The sequence below is a fragment of the Scyliorhinus canicula genome, chromosome 3, assembly GCF_902713615.1.
Source record: "Scyliorhinus canicula chromosome 3, sScyCan1.1, whole genome shotgun sequence".
In the NCBI taxonomy this organism is placed as follows: domain Eukaryota; kingdom Metazoa; phylum Chordata; class Chondrichthyes; order Carcharhiniformes; family Scyliorhinidae; genus Scyliorhinus; species Scyliorhinus canicula.
Window position 1 is genome coordinate 149,195,865 of NC_052148.1, and position 20,732 is coordinate 149,216,596.

General features: G+C 44.7%; 1 protein-coding gene across 1 annotated transcript in view; it reads right to left on the reverse strand.

Annotated features, from left to right (window-relative positions):
- Nucleotides 1-248: 248 nt before the first annotated feature.
- LOC119963016 (phosphatidylinositol 4-kinase type 2-beta-like) overlaps nt 249-20,732 on the reverse strand; it is a 69,416-nt gene continuing 48,932 nt past the window's right edge. The window contains exons 8-9 of the mRNA XM_038791472.1: nt 7,375-7,434; nt 249-1,271 (exon numbers count right to left, since the gene is read on the reverse strand). Of these exons, the coding sequence (XP_038647400.1) occupies nt 1,098-1,271; nt 7,375-7,434 (234 nt within the window). The 3' untranslated portion in view covers nt 249-1,097. The remainder of the gene's footprint in view (nt 1,272-7,374; nt 7,435-20,732) is intronic.

Genomic DNA, 20,732 nt, shown 5'->3' on the forward strand with positions numbered 1-20,732 from the left:
GCTGTTTTTGGAGTGGGGTAATGGTGGAGCAGTGCCAATGTCTCATGAACTTACCAAGTGGCACAAGCAATGGCATAGTCATTCACCATAACAATCTGGAACTTCTGCACTAGAATAATGGTCTATGCTGATCTTTCAGCAAATTCCAGATCGAGATTACAATATTTAAATTACTCATTTGTCATTTCACCCAATTTTGAGTTATTCAGTAGTTATTGGTGGATTCAAATATATATTACAAAGCATCGTTCAAATTAAGTTTTAGTATTTTTTACATTTCAAAAAATGGCATGAACAAAGAATAACAAAATACTGCTGTATCCAATGTCTAGGTTGTCTCAATGTAATCCGACTACAGTATTTTGTCTTTTTTCTACCACAATCTCATTTTGAAACAGTACTCAAAGCTATAGATTGGAGAGTTTGATGACCTTCAGTAAAGGGCAAAGTACTCCACATGTTTAGAACAGAACAGTTACAGTTGTCCATTTCAAATACATTTCACGGACTTCAAAAGCAAAATGATGCCATTTAGTTTATAGCGCATTGCAATGAACTAACTGAACATTTTAAAATGAGCTTTAACAGTGTTTTAATGCCTTTCAATTAAAGAAATAGTGATCAGCATTGTTTTAAAAAAAAAAAATCATTTTCTTATCCTCTGTATGAAATTAAAGTTTTTGGTCTGAACCTATAACCACAAACATCTTTATTCAAGAAATTCCCTTTAGGACAGTCTTGTCCAGATATTTAATACATTACTATTGGAAAAATTGATGCACTATATTGTATAAAAATACATTAAGACAGTAGTTTGTTTATATGATCCCTGACAAATTTGTTCAAAATTTTCACATAGCAAAAAAAATGTAAACTTTACTTTCAGCATCTAACATTTGATGAATTACATCAAAGCAACTATTTTTGGCAGGTAAGATACAGTAGATAAATTTCACTTCATTTATACTTCCACAAAGGAGACATCCAGTACAATTCAAGCTGTCCCCTTTCACCATCACCTTATTGCATATTTACAGTGGTATCTAACAGGTAGCTCAAAATCATCCAAGCGACAGATTTGTTTCTTTATACATTCACTACCAAGATGAAAAGAAGGGTTTTCTGCAATGAAATGTCTGGGTGAAGGCATTGCTCAAGTGCACTATCCTGCCTTGGCTTCCAGAACTACTTCTTTCCACAACCACACGAGGCATCTGGACCAGCTGAATAGGGCTTTTCCCATCTTTGAGCGCCTGAGTAAGATTCAAAATCTGAACAAAGAGAAAAGGCATGCAGTATCATTTTATCAGTTCCTTTCACAGGTTAGAAAAAACAATTTGTTCTTTGAATTACTGTAATGCTCTGACTTTTCAGCCATTATACCACGTTGCTGCTCCTAAAAGTATTCTGCTCATCAGAAACATTTTATTTATAATGAGTCTGCATAAAATAGGTGGTAACTGCATATTAGAATTCACAAGCTCATGGAGAGCACGTGAATACAATGGTGATAAACAGTTTTTCTAAACAGTTAATTGGGAGAAGACCAGTTTTGGCCAAGATAAATTGGAATCCAAAATTGGAAGGCAAGATTGTAACCCAACAAAAGGCTGCCTTCAAAGGGGACAGTTTGAGTAGTCGGGATCACTCTCACAAAAGGGGAAAAGGTCTGGATTTTCTTGTTCAGAGCTCCCCGGGTGAAGAAAATGACAGAAAGAAACAGCAGAAAAAGGTGTGTATGACAGAGGGATAATATAATTGAGAACTAGGCTTAATGTAGAACGTTCATGAGGGGGGAGGAGGCAGTGGAAAAAAAGAGAAACAAAGAATGAATAAAAGAAAAGCAAATCTGAAAGACTTAATATATGCATACAAATGGTAAAAGAGTCATGAAAGGAGGAGTGGAGCAGATTAGGGATCAAAAATGGCATTTATCCATAGACGTAGGAGGTATTAAAAATGAGAACTTGGCATTTGCCTTTCCCAAAGGCGATTCTGCCCAAGTCATAGTAAAAGTGGAAATTGAGACACTGGATACACTAAAAGCTGACAAGAGGAAGTAACGATTAGGAACATCGGAATGAGGAGTAGAAGTAGGCAATTCAGCCTTTTGAGTCTGCTCCACCATTCAATCAGATCATGGCTGATCTCTTCCTAGTCTCAAGTCCACCTCCCCACATGTTGCCCATGTCCCGTTAACACGTTTTTTGATACAAAATATATGTTTTTCCTGAAACTATTAAATTACTCAAATTCCACTGTACTATGGGACAGCGAGTTCCACAAATTCACCACCCTCTGCGAGAAGTAGTTTTTCCTCATCTCAGTTCTAAATCTACCACCTCTCAACCTATGCCAGTGATCTTTCGTTCTAGATTTCCCCACAATGGGGAACATTTGGTCTATGTTTACTTTATCAATCCCATTTATTATTTTACATACCTCAATCAGATCCCCTTTCATCCTTCTCCAACGAGTGCAAGCCAAAATTGTTTAATCTCTCCTCATATGACAACCCTTCCACCTCCAGAATCAATCTGGTGAACCTCCTCCGAACTGCCTCCAATGCTACCACGCCCCTCCTCAAATAACGAGACCAAAACTGGACACAATACTTCAATGTGGTCTCACCAACACCCCATGCAATTGCAAGAACTACTCTACCTTTATGCTCCAGTCCTTCGGCAATAAACGCTAACATTCAATTTGCCTTTTAAATGATATGCTGTACCCGCATACAAACTTTCTGAGATTCGCGAACAAAGACACCCAGATCCATTCACCCAGGCGCATCTTGAATCTTCTTTCCATTTAGATAATAATTACCTTTCTATTTTTCCGGCCAAAATGGATAACCTCACACTTATCTACAAAAATCTCCATCTGCCAAATTTTGGCCCATCTCCTAATCTATCTATATCCGTCTGTAAAAATGTTATCTCCTCTTCACTGCCTGCCGTCCCACCTATTTTAGTATCATCCACAGTTTTTGCTATATTACACTCAGTCACTGCTTGTTTATATAAATTGTAGACTGTTTGCAAAGTTAAGTCACAAGGACCAAATGAGATGCATACATAGATAATGCAGGGAAAGTAGGGATGGAAATGAGGCACTGGCTATAACCTTCCAATCCTCCCTAGGTACAGCGGTGATGCCAGAGAACTACAAATGTTCAAAAAAAGGGTTTAAGTGCAGTAAGTACAGGCCTGTCAATTGAAGCTTGGTGGCAGCTTTTGAAAATGACAATTAGGACAAACAGCGAGCATTTGACAAATGCAGATTAATTAAGGAAAGCCTGCATGGAATGGTCAAGGTAAAAAAACATTTAACTACTTTGACTGAGTTTTTTGATGAGGTAACAGAGGTGGTTGCTAAGGATAATGTAGTAATGTAGTTGATACAGTCAGTGTACCTGGACTTTCAAAACTGCGTTTGACAATGTGGCACTTAACAGGCACGTCAGCAAAGTCAGAGCTACACAAACATGATTTAGGAGTATGCCACTTGGCCCCTAAACCAGATCTGCCATTCAATAAGATCAAGTCCACATTCCTGCCTACTCAGGTATCCTTCCACTCCCTTGTTAGTCAAGAATGTATCTACCATGCCTTAAAAGTATTCCAACACTTTCTGGCAAAAGAGATTTCCAAAGATTCACGACCCAAACAAAAATTTTTCATTCGTCTGAATTGGGAGACCCATCATCTTTAAACAGTGTCGCCTGGTTCTAGTCTCTCCCACAAGCAAAACTCCTTTCATCATCTACATTGTGCTAGTCGAGGATTCCCTAAAGGTAAACATGCAGGTTGAATCTGTGATTAAGAAAGCGAATGCAATGTTGTCATTTATCTCAAGAGGGTTGGAATATAAAAGCAGCGATGTGCTACTGAGCCTTTATAAGGCTCTGGTTAGGCCCCATTTGGAGTACTGTGTCCAGTTTTGGGCCCCACATCTCAGGAAGGACATACTGGCACTGGAGCGTGTCCAGCGGAGATTCACACGGATGATCCCTGGAATGGCGGGTCTAACATATGATGAACGGCTGAGGATCCTGGGATTGTATTCATTGGAGTTTAGAAGGTCAAGGGGAGATCTAATAGAAACTTACAAGATAATACATGGCTTACAAAGGGTGGACGCAAAGAAACTGTTTCCGTTAGGCGAGGTGATGAGGACCCGTGGGCACAGCCTTAGAATTAGAGGGGGTAAATTCAGAACAGAAATGCTTCAGCCAGAGAGTGGTGGGCCTGTGGAATTCATTGCCGCGGAGTGCAGTGGAGGCCGGGACGCTAAATGGCTTCAAGGCAGAGATAGATAAATTCTTGATGTCGCGAGGAATTAAGGGCTACGGAGAGAATGCTGGTAGATGGAGTTGAAATGCCCATCAGCCATGATTGAATGGCGGAGTGGACTCGATGGGCCGAATGGCCTTACTTCCACTCCTATGTCTTATGGTCTTATTGTCGTCAAGTCCCTCAGTATCTTGTATTTGAATTAGACTGCCTCTTAATCTTATAAATGGCAATTGATACAGGTCCAGACTGTCCAGACTTTCCTCACAGGATAGCTCCCTCTCACCTAATTCCAGGGATCAGCTAAGCAAACCTTCTCAAAGTTACTTCTAATGCTGATGGAACATTAGTACCATGGATACAAAAATGGCTGGATGGATGACAGGAAACAGAAAAGTGATGAATGGTTGCTTTTCAGACTGGAGGAAGGTTTATAGTGTGATCCTGCAGGGTTGACATTAAGACTCTGGTTTGCCCTGATGTACTTTCATGACCTCGACTTGTGTAAAGGGCACAATTAAAAAATATATGGAATGACAAAACTTGGTAGTATTGTGAACTGAGGAGATTTCAAGGGAACATAGGTAGACCGGTGCGAGGAGCAGACATTCTCCACATAGAAAACTTATGCAAAGTCTGAAGTGATTCATTTGGCAGGAAGAATGGAGGGGCAATACAATATAAACAATAGAGTTCTGAAGGGAACAGTGGAGCTGGTGGACCTGGAATGGAGTGGTATCTTGGAAGGGTCTCCAAATGGGGTTTCATGGGGAGAGCTTAGAAAAGTGCAATCACTCCGTGTTTGCGTGGGTTTCGCCCCCCACAACCCAAAAGATGTGCAGGGAAGGTGGATTGGCCACACTAAATTGCCCCTTTACTCTAAATTTATAAAAAAAGAAAAGTGCTTTTGGGGGGGCCAGGAAGGCAGCTTTAGGGTTGCAGGAAGATACAAACAGTGGCAGATGGTACTTAACCCTGAAAAGTGCAACAAGGGAGTACTCAATGAATGACAGGACACTAGGAAGCTCAGAGGAACAGGGGGTTTGGGGGTGCTTAACCACAGATCCCTGAAGGCAGCAGGACAGGTTAATAGGGTAGTTAAGGTAGCATTTGGGACACTTGCTTTGATCAGTCATGGCATAGATTATAAGAGCAGGGAGGTTATGATGGAGCTGTTCAAAATTTGGTTGGGCCACAGCTGGAGTTCGGTGTTCAGTTTTGGTTGCCTCATTATAGGAAGGATGTGGATTGCACTGGGCGGGGTGCAGAGGAGATTCACCAGGATGTTGCCGGGAATGGAGATTTGAGCTATGAAGATAGCTATAAGCTTGGGTTGTTTTCTTTGGAGCAGAGAAGGCGGAGAGGGGACCCGATTGAGGTATATAGACAGGGTGGAAAGCAGCTGCTCCCCTTAGTTGAAGGTCAATAACGAGGGGGGAAAATTTTAAGGCGAGGGGCAGAAGGTATTTGAGGAAACAGTTTTTCCACCCAGTGTGTGGTGGGAGTCTGCAATGCACTGCCTGGGAAGATAGTAGAGGCAGGAAACCAGAACCTTTAAAAGTACATGGATGAACACCTGAAATGTCACAACAGCTATGGGCCAAGTGCTGGAAAGTGGGATTAGTGTCGACTCAATGGACCGAAAGGCCTCTTCGGTATTGTATGACTGAGCATATATCATTGAAGGTGGCAGTGCAAATTGAGAAAAAAGTCCACAAAACATACAGCATCTTAGGTGCTAAAGAGTCCAGGATTTGGTGGTCAAGAGTCCAAATACAAAGTATTGATAAATTTGCATAAAACATTATTCAGACCTAACTGCAGATCAGACCTAACTGTAGAATACTATGTCCAATTATGGGAACCATACTTTAGCAAAGGATGTGAAGGCATGAGAAAGGGTTCACAAGAATGGTTTTAGCAATAAGAAACATTAGTTATGTGGTTAGATTGGAGAAGAGGAGATTAAAAGGAGATCTGATAAAAGTTGCATAGTCCCAGATGACCATAGGCTGTTCGCCCTTTGAGAGCTGATTTATGGGGATTTAACCGGAGGATCACCAATCCTCAGGCGAGGGGCAAGGCTGGGAAGAGGCCTTCATGAATAACCTCAGTCGTATGGGAATCTACTGATGGGGAAAAACCATATTATGGTAATTGGACAGGAAATTCTCATCTCTGAGCCACTCTGGGGACTCCTCTCCTCTGTTGACCTCGTTCTACATCATGAACCAGTTGTTCAGTGAACTGATGAACTGAGTCACAAATTAAAATCATGAGGAGCCTGGACAGAATATAAATGGAGAAACTGTTACCATGTCAGGCAGCACGGTAGCATGGTGGTTAGCATAAATGCTTCACAGCTCCAGGGTCCCAGGTTCGATTCCTGGCTGGGTCACTGTCTGTGCGGAGTCTGCACGTCCTCCCAGTGTGTGCGTGGGTTTCCTCCGGGTGCTCCGGTTTCCTTCCACAGTCCAAAGATGTGCGGGTTAGGTGGATTGGCCATGCTAAATTGCCCGTAGTGTCCTAAAAAAAGTAAGGTTGGGGGGGGGGGGGGTTGTTGGGGATATAGGGTGGATACGTGGGTTTGAGTAGGGTGATCATGGCTCGGCACAACATCGAGGGCCGAAGGGCCTGTTCTGTGCTGTACTGTTCTATGTTCTATTGGCAGAATAGAGAACATTGATTTAGGTTGACTGAAAAAAAATTGGCAGCATGACAAAAAACGTTTTTTAAAAAGCAATGAGTGGCTAGGATTTGGAATGCATTGTCTGAGTGTTGAAAGGTAGATTCAACAGAAGCCTGAATAAAAAAAACTTGACAATTATCTGGATGGAAAGATTTTAAAATTATCTGGAAGGATTGATTTTGTAGGATTATAGGGAAAAGGTGGCTGGGGCTTGAGGTGTTGCTCTTTCAGAGAACTGGCACAGATGCAATGAGCTACATGGCCTCCTTCTGTGTTGTAACAATTCTGATTCAGTTCACTCCCAATAGCAACCTTTTAGATTAAAGGGCACTTGGATTACCCAATTTCATTTGCAAAAAAAATCACAACTCAAAGCAAATATACAATTACCTGTCCTCTCATCACTGACATCTGCAATTCAAAAGTGGGTTTGTCAAATCCTCGGTCAGTCTGAAAAATAAAATAATTCAAAAAATATAAATGACAATATTTTTTTTTAAAAAATCAATGTTTCTGTAGAGAGCCATAGAAAACTAGCCAATGTCTTTAAAAGAAGTTAAGCTGGTGGCGCAGCACGGTGGCGCAGTGAGTAGCCCTGCTGCCTCACGGCGCCGAGGTCCCAGGTTTGATCCCTGCTCTGGGTCACTGTCCGTGTGGAGTTTGCACATTCTCCCCGTGTTTGCGTGGGTTTCACCCCCACAACCCAAAAATGTGCAGGGTAGGTTGATGGGCCATGCTAAATTGCCCCTTAATTGGAAAAAATTAATTGGGTGCTCTAAATTTTAAAAAAAAAGTTAAGCTACCAATATTGAAGTGTTTTATCAATGCAGCTCGTCGCTTTAATAAAACCCTCTGCTACGTGCAACTAGTTATGTTTTAAAATGCAACAATCCTCAGACGAGAAAGTATACAACTGAGGAGCATGAGGAAACAGATACCAGAACAAAAAATTAAACATTTCAATGCATTACACCCCCAAAGTCAACTCAGAAGTCTTGCAATCACTTCTCAGTTGCACCAGAAGTCATAGTGGGAACCCAGTTGTTAATGTAGGTAACAGGGTAGGAATAGATTGACTTAGACTGATAACACCAGTGTAGAGGGGGCAAGGAAGTGCTGTTTTTTTTAAGCATTTCCTGCAATAGTAGTTTTCTTTCATTTCCAAATCAGGAAACTGTAAATTTGCATAGTTCCCCAAATTAGTAATTAAGTAACACAAATATTTAAAGCTAGATAAATGTAGCAAGGCAAGAGAAAATGAGCCAAAGGAAAATTGTGCCAGAGACAAATAGATAAAATATAGACAGTTAGCAAATGACAGAAATGGAGCTTGAGGGAGTCAGAGAGGGCAATGAGAACATAATAAAAATCAAGGAATGAGACACATGGGGCGGGATTCTCCGACCTCCCGGGGGGTCGGAGAATCGCCCAGGGCCGGAGTCAGTCCCGTCCCCGCCGTGTCCCGAATTATCCCCCCCCCCCCCTCCCTCCCCTTCCCGAGATTCGGCGGGGGTGGGAATCGCACCGCGCTGGTCGGTGGGCCCCCCGCGGCAATTCTCCGGCCCGCGATGGGCCGAAGTCCCGCCGCTGACAGGCCTCTCCCGCCGGCGTGGTTTAAACCACCTACCTGACCAGTGGGATTGGCAGCGTGGGCGGGCTCCGGGGTCCTGGGGGGGCACGGGGCGATCTGACCCCGGGTCATCGCGATGATGACCCCATGGCCGTCACCATGGCGGAGGCGGAAGAGACCCCCTCCCCTGCGCCGTATGACGTCAGCAGCCGCTGACGCTCCGGTGGATGCGCGGACTTACGCCGGCTGGCAAAGTCCTTTCGGCCCTGGCTGGCGTGGCGCCAAAGGCCGTTCATGCCAGCCAGTGGAGTGGAAACCACTCCGGCACAGGCCTAGCCCCTCAATGCGAGGTCTTGGCCACTAAAGGTGCGGAGAATTCCACACCTTTGGGGCGGCCCGACGCCGGCGGGACCCCCCGCATCGCCGGGTAGGGGAGAATCCCGGCCATGGATTGGATTGGATTTGTTTATTGTCATGTGTACCGAGGTACAGTGAAAAGTATTTTTCTGCAAGCAGCTCAACAGATCATTCAGTACATGGAAGAAAAGGGAATTAAACAGAATTCAAGAAAATACATGAGAATACATAATAGGGCAACACAAGATATACAATGCAACTACATAAGCATTGGCATCGGTTGAAACAATGAGGTAGGTGACTGATTGTTCAAAGAGCTTGGATGTGAGGGGACAGCAGCAGAGCCTAGTGAATGCTAGGGAGCAAGGTTAAAGGAAAGTAACAACAGCATGAGCAGGCCAAGTATAACAGTAGCAGGGTCCACAGGCAAGTCTCGGAGCATTAATTAAAATGAATAGTATAAATAAATTTGAAGAGGAAAGAGATATTTTTTAGATCCTGGATAGAAGGCAAGAACTATTGCTTGCAACTCCTGTGAGGATTTGAAGCTGAAGTGTCTCCAGCGGCTTGAACTGGAACTTAGATTTCTGAGCTGAGTGGCAACTAGAGTCACTGCAGAGCATCAGGGAGAAAAGAGTTTTCAAATTGTACATCCAGGGAATGGTCAGGTGCAGGAGCCTTTGGGTTGTGTGCCATTCTCAGATACAGTATTAGAGACTGCTGGGAGTGATGATACTCTGAGGAGAATATCCTTGACCATTGCACCAATGGGCAGGACTGTACAGGAAGGAATGGCAGAGTAGAAATGTAGCTGTTACAGAAGATTGCATTATTCTTCTGTATAAGGCATTTCTAGAGCCATCATTTTGAGCCCTGCATGGTGTTCTGCCTTTGTCTTCTGACAGAGCAAAGGACATCATGGAGAGTGTGCAGAATATTCAGCAGGGTGAAGGGAGTGAACCAGTTGTGGCACATGTCAGTATACACAACAGAGAAGGCAGATATTTTGGTCTATAGGTCAGATGGACGCTGGTTCGTATGTCGCCAAGATGTTGGAGAAGTAGATGGGGAGGGGGCCTTTGACCGGCTCCTGGAGGTCGACCGAGTGCACAGGGTGCTGATGAGGAAGCCGCAGGCGAATGAGCCACCGAGGGCGATGGTGGTGCATATTAACCAGTTCCTGGACAAGGCGAAGAAATGCAGGTGGGCGAGGCAGACGAGGAGATACACCTGGGAGGGGAACGAGTTTCGGGTGTACCAGGACCTGGGAGAAGACCTGCCGAAGAAGAGAGCAGGGTTTAATCGGGTGAAGGCTGCGCTCTTTAAAAAGCGGTGAAGTTTGGGATGGTGTACCCTGCCCGCCTCTGGGTGACATTTAATAGCCAAGACCATTATTTTGGAACACCAGAAGAAGCGATGCCATTTTTAAGAGACAATGGACTAGCAGAAGGAGGATATTGAACTGTGGAGGAGATGGGTGCTTTTTCTGTCCGTTTTCATTGTTTTTATTGGTTGTTGGAGAACTTTTCTCCTTTGAGATGGTTTGTTGCGATTGAGGACAATTGCATCTTTTATTTTGTTTCATTGTTGTTTGTGAGGTGTGCGCGCGGTTGGGGAGAAAATCAGCAGGGTGTAGAACGTTTAGGCGCTTTGGGCAGGGGATGCCAGGCTAGATGGGTGGGCTAGTTAATGGGTGCGCATTGGAGCGGGGGGGGGGGGGGGGGGGGGGGGGGGGGGGGTGATCAGATGGTTAGTGTAGCAGTGTGGGATGGGGTAATTGTCTTGTTTAAGGGAAGGAGGGGGTGGCTGCTGACAAAGGTGTTATTGCTGTGGCGTAGCATAGGACGGAGTGGTGACGGTGGACATCTGAGGGTGGGCCTGAAGGATTGCGTGGCATGGGCCAGGGGCTGCCCTAAGAAGGGGTAGATCGGCAGGGGAGGGGGCAGGCTGTCCTTCAACCAGGCTGGTCACATGGAACGTGAGGCGGCTGAATGGGCCAGTTAAACGGGCATGTGTTTTTGCGCACCCGAGGAGCTTGAAGGGGGACGTGACCTTTTTACAAAAAACACACTTGAAGATCGGGGATCAGACAAGGCTAAGAAAAGGGTGGGTAGGGCAAGTCTTCCATTCAGGATTAGTCAAGACAACACGAGGGGTGGGGGGTGCTGGTAAATAAACAGGTGGTGTTTGAGGTGGGGAATATAGTAGCATATTCAGGGGGAAGGTTTGTGATGGCAAGTGGGAAGTTGGAGGGCTTACCAATGGTCCTGGTAAATGTTTATGCCCCAAATTGGGACGATGCGGAGTTTATGAGGCGAGTGGATCGGGGGTGGACATTGGGCTGTTAGCGGATGAGGAGGCATGTGAGCGGGTGAGGGTCACCATTTGGAGAATTATGCAACTAAATGATACAGGTGAAGTCTCGGCCACCACACTGTGGGAGGCACTCAAGGCAGTGATTAGGGAGGAGTTCATATCGATCCGGGCGCACAGGAGGAGTGAGCAGAGACGGCAAGGCTGGTGGATGAGATTCTGCGGGTGGACAGAGGGTATTCAGCGGCCTCAGAGGCAGGGTTGTTGAAGGAGAGGCAGAAGCTTCAGATTCTTGGACAGGTTGGAGTTCCCTAAGGTGGAGGAGGACCTGATAGGTGGGTTAGGAGCACCCATTGGACTGGTAGAGGTGATGGAGGGTATGGGGGCGATGCAGGCAGGGAAGGTTTAGATCAGGGGTGGGCAAACTTTTCCGTGCAAGGGCCACATTCAGAAATTCACAATTTTAAAGGGCCGCATAGTATATTAAGTAAAATAATTACTTCACCCGGTTATGATTCTGGGCGCCTCATATAGAACATAGAACAGTACAGCACAGAACAGGCCCTTCGGCCCTCGACGTTGTGCCGAGCAATGATCACCCTACTCAAGTCAACGTATCCACCCTATACCAGTAAGTAACCCAACAGCCCCCCCCCCCCATTAACCTTAAAAAAAAATTAAAAATTAAAAACAAATTTTTTTTTTTTTTTAAATGACTTGATGGGCCGCATAAAGACCTTTGGCGGGCCGCATGCGGCCCGTAGTTTGCCCACCCCTGGTTTAGATGATTTTCCAGTAGAATTTTATAAAATGTCTTTGGGTGACCTGGTAATGAGGAGAGGGTGAAGGTGGAGCTCCCCTCCCCATGTTATCACAGGCCTCAATATCTTTAATTTTGAAGGATAAGGATCTGGAGAAGTGTGGGTCCTACGGCCCGATATCACTGCTGAATGTAGATGCTAAGTTGTTGGTAAAGATCTTGGCCTCGCGGATTGAGGACTGTGTGCCGTGGGTGATGGGGGGAAAGATCAGACGGGGTTTGTAAAGAGGGGGGGGGCATCTGTCAGCTAATATTAGGAGTTTGTTAAACGTTACAATGATGCCCTCGAGGGAACGGAAGGTGAAGGTCGCTATGGATGCAGAGAAGGCCTTTGATCAGGTAGAATGGGCAAATGCAGAGGGGCTGGTTTAGCGCAGTGGGCTAAACAGCTGGCGTGTAATGCAGAACAAGGCAGCAGCGCGGGTTCAATTTCCATACCGGCCTCCCTGAACAGACGCCAGAATGTGGCGACTAGGGACTTTTTACAGCAACTTAATTGAAGCCTACTTGTGACAATAAACTATTATTATTATTAGTATTTGAGAGAGGTACTGGGGCGGTTTGGTTTCGGGCAGGGGTTTGTGGACTGGGTCTGGTTGTATCAGGTGCCGGCAGCGCATGCAAGGACGAAACGGGCGTGTTTGGGGTATTTTAAGCTGCATCGTGGGACGAGGCAGGGATGCCCATTCTCCCCACTGCTCTTTGCTTTGGCGATAGAGTCACTGGCATTGGCGCTTATAGCATCAAGAGGTTGGCAGGGGGTAGTGCTGGGGAGGTCGGGAGGGGTGGAGCATAGGGTCTCACTATATGTGGATGCCTGTTCCTCTACATATCAGACCCATTGGAAAGTATTGGAATTACCATGGACATTTTGGTGGAATTTGGCCAGTACAGTAGTCTGGGAAGAGGTTAAAAATGGGGAAGAGTGAGGTCTTTCTGATTCAGGCGAGGAGGCAGGAGAGAAGGTTAGGTGAGCTGCCATTTAAAGTAGTGCGGGTGAGTTTCAGGTATCTGGGCATCCAGGTGGAGCGGGGGTGGAAGCAATTAGATAAATTGAATTTGGTCCGGTTGGTGGAGCAAATGAAGAGGGATTTTAAGAGGCTCATGCTCCCGTTGTCATTGGCGGGGCGGGTGCAATCTGTGAAGATGATGGTACTCACGAGGTTTCTATTCATGTTCCTGAACCTTCCGATTTTTACTTCGAAGGCCCTCTTTAGGAAGATCAATACATTGATCTCGGGGTGCGTGGGCGGGGAAAGCCCCTCGGGTGAAGAAGATGCTGTTGGAGCGGGGACGTGGGTGCTGGCCTTGCCAAACTTAATGAACTATTACTGGGCAGCAAATATAGCCATAGTAAGGAAGTGGGTAGTAGGGGAGGAGTTGGTATGGGAGTGGATAGACGCAGCCTCGTGTAAGGGTACTAGCTTGGGAGCACTGCTGACGGCGCCTCTGCTGTTCCCACCGGCCAGGTACTCCTCACGTCTAGTAGTGGTGGCAGCCCCGAGGTAGTGGGGACAGTGGCGTCAGCACATGGGGCTGGATGGACCTTGGTTTGGGCTCCGATTTGTGGGAATCACTGGTTTGTTCCGGGGGGATTGGATGCGGGAGTTGAGAGGTTTGTTGATTTGTTCGTGGGTGGCAGCTTTTCAGGTTTAGAGGAGTTGGTGGAGGAGTATGAACTGCCCAGCGGGAATGGGTTCCGGTACTTACAGGTTCGGGATTATGTGAGGAAATAAGTGCATTCCTTTCCTGACCTGTCAGCCCCCAGGTTGCAGGACAAGGTGCTGTCGAAAACAGGGGTTTGGTGAGGGCAGGGTGTCAGAGATTTACAAAGATTTAATGGACTGGGAGGGTGCCCCGATAGGAGAAGGTAAGCGGAAGGGGGAGGAAGAGCTGTAGAGGGGGCTGAAGGCTGGGTTATGTGAAGAGGCTCTGAGGAGCGCGAATGCATCTTCATGTGCTAGGCTTAGCCTCATTCAATTTAAAGTAGTCCACAGGGCATATATGATGGCCAGAATGAGCAGGTTTTTTGAGGGGGTGGAGGATAGGTGTGGGCAGTGCGCAGTGGGGCCCACGAACCATGCCCACATGTTTTGGGCCTGTCCGAAGCTGGAGTGATTTTGGCGGGGTTTGCTGACGTGATGTCGGAGGTGCGGAGTGTGAAGGTGGTCCCGAGTCCAGAAGTGGTACTTTTTGGAATATCGGAAGACCCGGGAGTGAGAGAGGCCAATGTTTGGTCTTTGCCCCTTTGGTCACCTGGGATCAGAGATGAGGTGGTAAGATGATTACAGAATTGGCTTGGTCACAGAAGGCAAATTGTAGCAGTAGAAGGGCGTTTTTCTGAATGGAAGGTTGTGACTAGTGGTGTTCCACAGGGACCTGTGCTGGGGCCTCTGTTGTGTGAATTATACATAAACTATTTGGAGGAAATGTAGGTGGTCTGATGAGTAAGTTCACAGATGGTGGAGTGGCAGATAGTGGTGAGGATTGTCAGAGGATACAGCGGGACATAGATACGTTTGAGACTTTGGCAGAGAAATGGCAAGTGGATTTTAATTCAGACAAATGTGAGATAATGCATTTTGGTTGGTCTAACATAGAGGGGAAATACACCGTAAATGGCAAATCTCTTTGGAATATTAAAAGTCAGAGGATCTGGGCCTACAGGTCCACAGATCTTTGAAAGTGGCAACACAAGTGGACAAGGTGGTCAAGTAAGCAAATGGAATGTTTGCTTTCATTGGATGGGCATAGAGTATAAAAAGCGGTCATGCTGCAATTGTATAGAACCTTGGTACGGCCGAACTTGGAATGTTGTGCACAATTCTGTTGGCCACACTCCCAGAAGGCTGTGGAGGCTTTGGAGAGGGTGCAGAGGAGGTTTACCAGGACGTTGCCTGGTCTGGAGGGTGTTAGCTATGCAGAGGGGCTGAATAAACTCTGACCGTTTTCAATAGAAAAACGAAGGTTGAGGGGTGACCTGACAGAGGTCTACAAGATTATGAAGGGCATGGATAGAGTGGATGGGCAAGTACAATTTCCCAGGGTGGAGGGGTCAGTCACCAAGGGGCATAGGTTTATGGTCCGTGGGGCAAAGTTTAGAGGAGATGTGCGAGGCAGGTTTTTTTTTTTATACACAGGCTGGTGAGTGGAAGCAGATACATTAAAGGCGTTCAAAAGGCATCCTGATAGGATGGGTATAGAGGGATACAGCACAAGGAAGTGCTGAGGGTTTTGGCCAAGGTTGGTATCATAACCAGTACAGACTTGGAGGGCTGAAGGGTCTGTTCCTTGCTGCATCGTTCTTTGGTAGCCCGGAGACAGATCTTGTTGGGATGGAGGGACTTAGAGCTCCGAACCCAGTGGTGTGGGTGAGCAACCTCACGGAATTCGTCAGGTTGGAAAAAAATCAAGTTCGCCTCAAGGGTCTGTGTAGGGGTTTGCCCGGAGATGGAAATAGTTTATAGATTTCTTCCAGGATAATTAAGTCAGCGGGGGGACGGGGGACGACTTTGGGTTAAAAAAAGGAGATAGAGTGGGAGGAGCCCAATACAATAAGTTGAGGGGAGGCGAACAAAATAAAATTGGCAAAGAATAAGTAAGAGAATTAGAATAGTTAACATAAAAGAGACCCCAAAAGACTCCTACTGGCATGTAAATGGTAAACTGGGTAATTAGGTGGTGTGGATACTATTAGGGACAAAAAGGGTGATATAAGATATAGCATCCTGAAGTGTTCGTGCAACCCCATCCCCACAAGAATAACCTTTTGAGGCTGTGATTTTAGCTATGTGATTTTTAATCTGCACAAGCTATTTCAGTCATTATATTCATGCTAGCTGCCAAAGAACAGGTCTAAAATAGGGTAGTTCTGGCTAGCTGCCTGACCCAATACTGGCAAGTTTCAAAATTCAATAAGGAATCGATCCTGAGGTAGTCCGTTTTGAGGCATGGCCCGATGACTCCAAGCAAAATACAGGTGCAGAAATGGGGTGAAAATGAAGAGGTTGGTTGCACTGGAAAGTCTGGCTAAGTTAGAATGGATACGTGTCCCGTCCCAATGGTTTGCATGCCTGGTTGCTAAAGAAAGGGAGCTGGAGACAGCAGAAGGGCCTTCTACAACCTTACTGAGGTATTAGGAAGTTGCAAAAGAATTGGCAAGTTGGAAATATGACACTCCTACTTTCAAAGAAACAGAAAATAGGTGTAGGCCATTAATTGTTTGGAGCCTGACCTGCCATTCAATATGGATGGCTGATCCTCTATCTCAATGCCAGAATCCTGTGTCTTGTGCTCTCCCCATACCTCCATGGGGTCTGAGAAATCTATTCCCTTCTTAATATATTCAGTGAGTTGGCCTCCACAGCCTTCTGTAGTAGAGAATGCCACAGGTTCACCACCATCTGAGTGAAGAAGCTTCTCCTCATCTTCATATGTAAGTGGCCCTGTATCCTGAGACTGTGATCCATTGTTCTGGAGCCCCCAGCCAGGGGAAACATCATCCATGCAACCAGCCCCTCCAGCCCTGTCAGAATGTTATACATTTTGATGAGACCCCGTCTCATTCTTCCAAACTCCAGGTGAATACAGGCTTAGTCAACCCGAATCTATCCTCATATGAAAATCCTGCCATCCCAGGAAGTTTGGTGAACCTTCACTGTACTCCCTCAATGGAAAGTATTTCCTTCCCCAGATAAGGAGACCAAAATTGCACCCAATTCTTCAGGTTTGGTCGTACCAAGGCCCAAGGCCCTGTACAGTTTCAGTAAGATAGATTCGGCAGGGATTTAGGAAAGGGGAAATAATGTTAATTTTTGAGTATAACTAGCAAGATGGAGAAGAGGGGAACCAGTGGATATGGTGTTTTTGGATTTGTAAAAAGCATTCAATAAAGTGCTACACAAGACGTTTCACGAACTAGGACTCATGGAATTGGGCTATTAACAGTTCCATGTAGAAATAATGGGACATTTTGGGGTTGGGAGGTTGCAACTAGAAGAATACCGCAAGAATCACTACTTGAGCAGCAGCTATTTAAATTTAATGTTATTGACGAGATGATAACAATAATCTTTATTAGTGTCACAAGTAGGCTTACATTGACACTGCAATGAAATTACTGTGAAAATCCAGGCGACTGCACAAAGTAAACAGGTTTGCCGACGGTACAAAGTTTGGTGGTAAAGAGTGCAAAGATGGTTGAGGGTGCATAAGATACAAAAAAGTTGCAGAAGAATAATTGACAGGTTGGCTGATTGGGCAAGAACACGGCAGATGGTATACAAAATGGATAAGTTGTTAACCTTGGTAGGAAAAATATTTTTTGAACAGAAAGATTGGGAAATGTTGGTATTTGGGGGATTGGAGTGGCCATGCACTTGAATTAAAGTTAACATGTAGGTACAGCAAACGATTAGAAAGACACTTGTTACAGAGGGATTGGAGTTCAAGAGTAAACAATCTTAGAACTATACAGGGCACAGATGAGGCCACACTTGGAGCACTGTGTGCCATTTTGAAAGGTTTGGAAGGATAGGCGGAGCTGTTAGATTAGCCACAACCTCGCTGAATGCTGTTACACGCTCGAAGGGCCAAATAGATAATAAAAAGAATAGGAGTAGGTAAAGTCTTGTTCTGAATCACAGCTCCATTTGTTAGAGGCAAAGAAAATTGAGGCAACGGAAAATAAGATTTGTATGAGGAACGTTGTGGGATGCACATTTTTATTCACACTTTGCAGTAATAAATTCCAGAAAGTAATATGTTGAGCAGCTAAATTACAAAAGTTTCAGGCCAGTCGGCAAAGGATTACTGGACAACTCAATCTAAAAATGAAAAAATGTAAATTGCTCCATCTAGTTCCATTTTGTAAACTAAGCCCAGAAAGAGATTAGACAGAATAAATCAATTTTCATCTTGAAATGGTTCATGGCTAGATGATATGACAAAATGCATGCTTCACTATCCCTCCTACTTACCTTTGCGGCAAGTGTTATAAAGTAAAGTCACCATAGTCCCAGATGACCAGAGATTGCCTTTCCTTTTGTGGGGCAGAGCTGACTGGTGGTGATTTAACCCGAGGATCACCACACCTCAGGTGAGGGGCAAGGTTGAGAAGACCGGGCTTCATGAATAACCTCAACTGGTACAGAAATTAACCTTGCTCTGCATCACAAGCCAGCTGTCCAGCCATCTGAGCTATCATGCATCTTATTGCTGATGCCATCATAAGTGCCGTAATTAGCTGTTGTTAGCAGAGTATATTTACTTAATTGCTGTTAGTTCGGATTCTTTTCGGTTACTGTTACTTCGATGTTTAACTAGCTGCTCCTGTCGAGTCCATAGTGTATTTTAAAACTAACTTCGACCTTTTTGTGGTTCAAGTTACCACAGTAAGAAATGCATTTCACAACAAATAAGATTGGCTGAAATAGCTTTGGGTCCTTCCTGTTGATTCGCTTATTTCCCCTTTATTTTTGCCATTATCAATTTTGATCTAAGGATGCTTAATGGACATATACCTTTAAGTCCAGCAGCAAAGAGAATGAGGAATTCAAGAAGTTGCAACATAGTATATGGTGCGGCTAGTGTTCAAGCAGGAGAACTGGGACATCTCGGCACCCGAGACAACGTGAGACTCGATTTAATTAATTGGCTGAGAGTCAATGAATTGGCCAAAAGGCCAGAAAAGATGGCGACTGGGTCCTACTCGAGGGGAACAATTTTTAAAGACACAAGGAGCTCAGTTTGAATCCTGGACACTCAAGACAACGACCTGCTCCTTCTCTGCTCTCCAGAAAGACTGAGTTGAGGTATTTCTGAACCTAGAGAGACCTGAATGAATCTAGAGTGAAAAATCCCAAACTGAAAGCAAAGCTTGAAGAGGAGAACAAGTGCTAGAAACAACCATTTGAAACAAAGATTATGTTTTGACTTTCATCCTTATTATTTCACCCCTCTCCTCACCAGTGTTCATTTGACAGGGGTTAAAAATTACATACGGGTTAACCAGTTGCATTTGCTGCACATTTTATTAGTTCTTGTTATAAATAAAAAGGAATGGTGTTGAAATTTATAAACCTGGTGTCTAATTATTGGGCAGCTAAGGCCCAAAGACTTCAGGTTTGTCTAAGAATTATTGGTTAATTCAATTGTGTTGCAATTCCGGATCAAGCAAGGTCGGAATTGACCGCACCCTATCCCAGGGTGATGTAACAATGCGGACAAGCTTAAACTTGGTGCATTATTTCCACTTAATAGCTGCAATTACGATTCTAACAGTGGCTAGGATACTGGACCAAAACCCCAATATTTGAGTTTATTTCATAAGACTATGTGGAAAGAATACCAGGAATAATTGCACTAAAAAAAAATTGGGATTTGATATTTTAAAATATAATATTAAAATTGTTAATCACACTTGGAAATTGCTTACAATTACTACATTAAATACTCAATACAGTAAATACAATACTCTTTCTTCTCCCAATTAAACAACAAGAACATATAGCTCTCAATTCATCCTACATCCCAATGGCACACAGACTTGCTTTCCAGAACAGATTTGGCTCGTGTTAGAACCTCTGCAGACTTTGGCAGGAAGTCGTCAAAAAGCTGTCTCAACAGGTGTGTTTAAGCTTCTCCCCTTGTCCTCTGCCAAGTGTGCACTGCTTTAAATAGTTTGTAAAAAAACTTTCCTACTGAGCAAAAGACCTTACTTGCAGACCGAGCCAGATAAGAACACAAAAGCTTTCTCTACATTGTATTGTATTAGTTCCATCCTGCAATGACCTCGCCTCCCGAGGACAAGTTAGGTTTGCATCAACTGGAGTTAACAGTAAGAGCCAACTTGATTTAATCCTATGAAGATTCTGAGGGACCCTGACAGGATGGATGTGGAGCGGATGTTTCCTCTTGTGGGAGAATTTAGAACTTGGAGTCACTGTTTAAAAGTAAGGGATTTCCCATTTAAAACAGATGAGCTGATTTGAGAGAATTAAGTGTCTTTGGAACTCTCTTCCTGAAAAGGCAGTGGGAGCAGAGCCTTTAAGGCAGAAGTGATAGATTTTAGTAAGTAAAGGGATGATAGGTTATCAGAGGAAGGTTGGATGCAGATTTGAGGTTACTGCCAGATTCACCATGATCTTATTAAATGGCAGAGCAGGCTCAAGGGCCGAATGACCTACTCCTTGTTCATATGTTCAATGGCCAGCCAATTGCAATGATTAAATTCAAAATCATGCTTTGCACATGACAGTTCCAGGCAGTTCAATAATTATTATAACAATGTCACAGTGCAAAAGATGCAATAAGAAATGGGCACCAAGATAAGGAACAGATTTGGTGACCAAAGCTTGGTCACAAATATGGATTCCAAGGACAGTGAAAGTGGGGAAACAGGAGGTGGAAGGAATTTTGACCAAGAGGCATCAGCTGATGGCCTGTCCACCAGTGTGCCCAAGAGGGGGCATGGGCAGGAGGCAAGAGTCAGAGGAAGAGAGGATTGGGGGAGACAAAGGGGTGAAGACAGAGCTGGAGGAAATTTAGAGATCAGGAGGGATACGAAGATAGGAAGTTTATGATACTTGTTTGTGATTAAGTAATTAGTGTGGATTTATGTGAATAAGTGTGAAGTTATCCACTTGGTCGAAAAAAATAAATGCAGAGTATTTCTCAAATGGAGTGGGG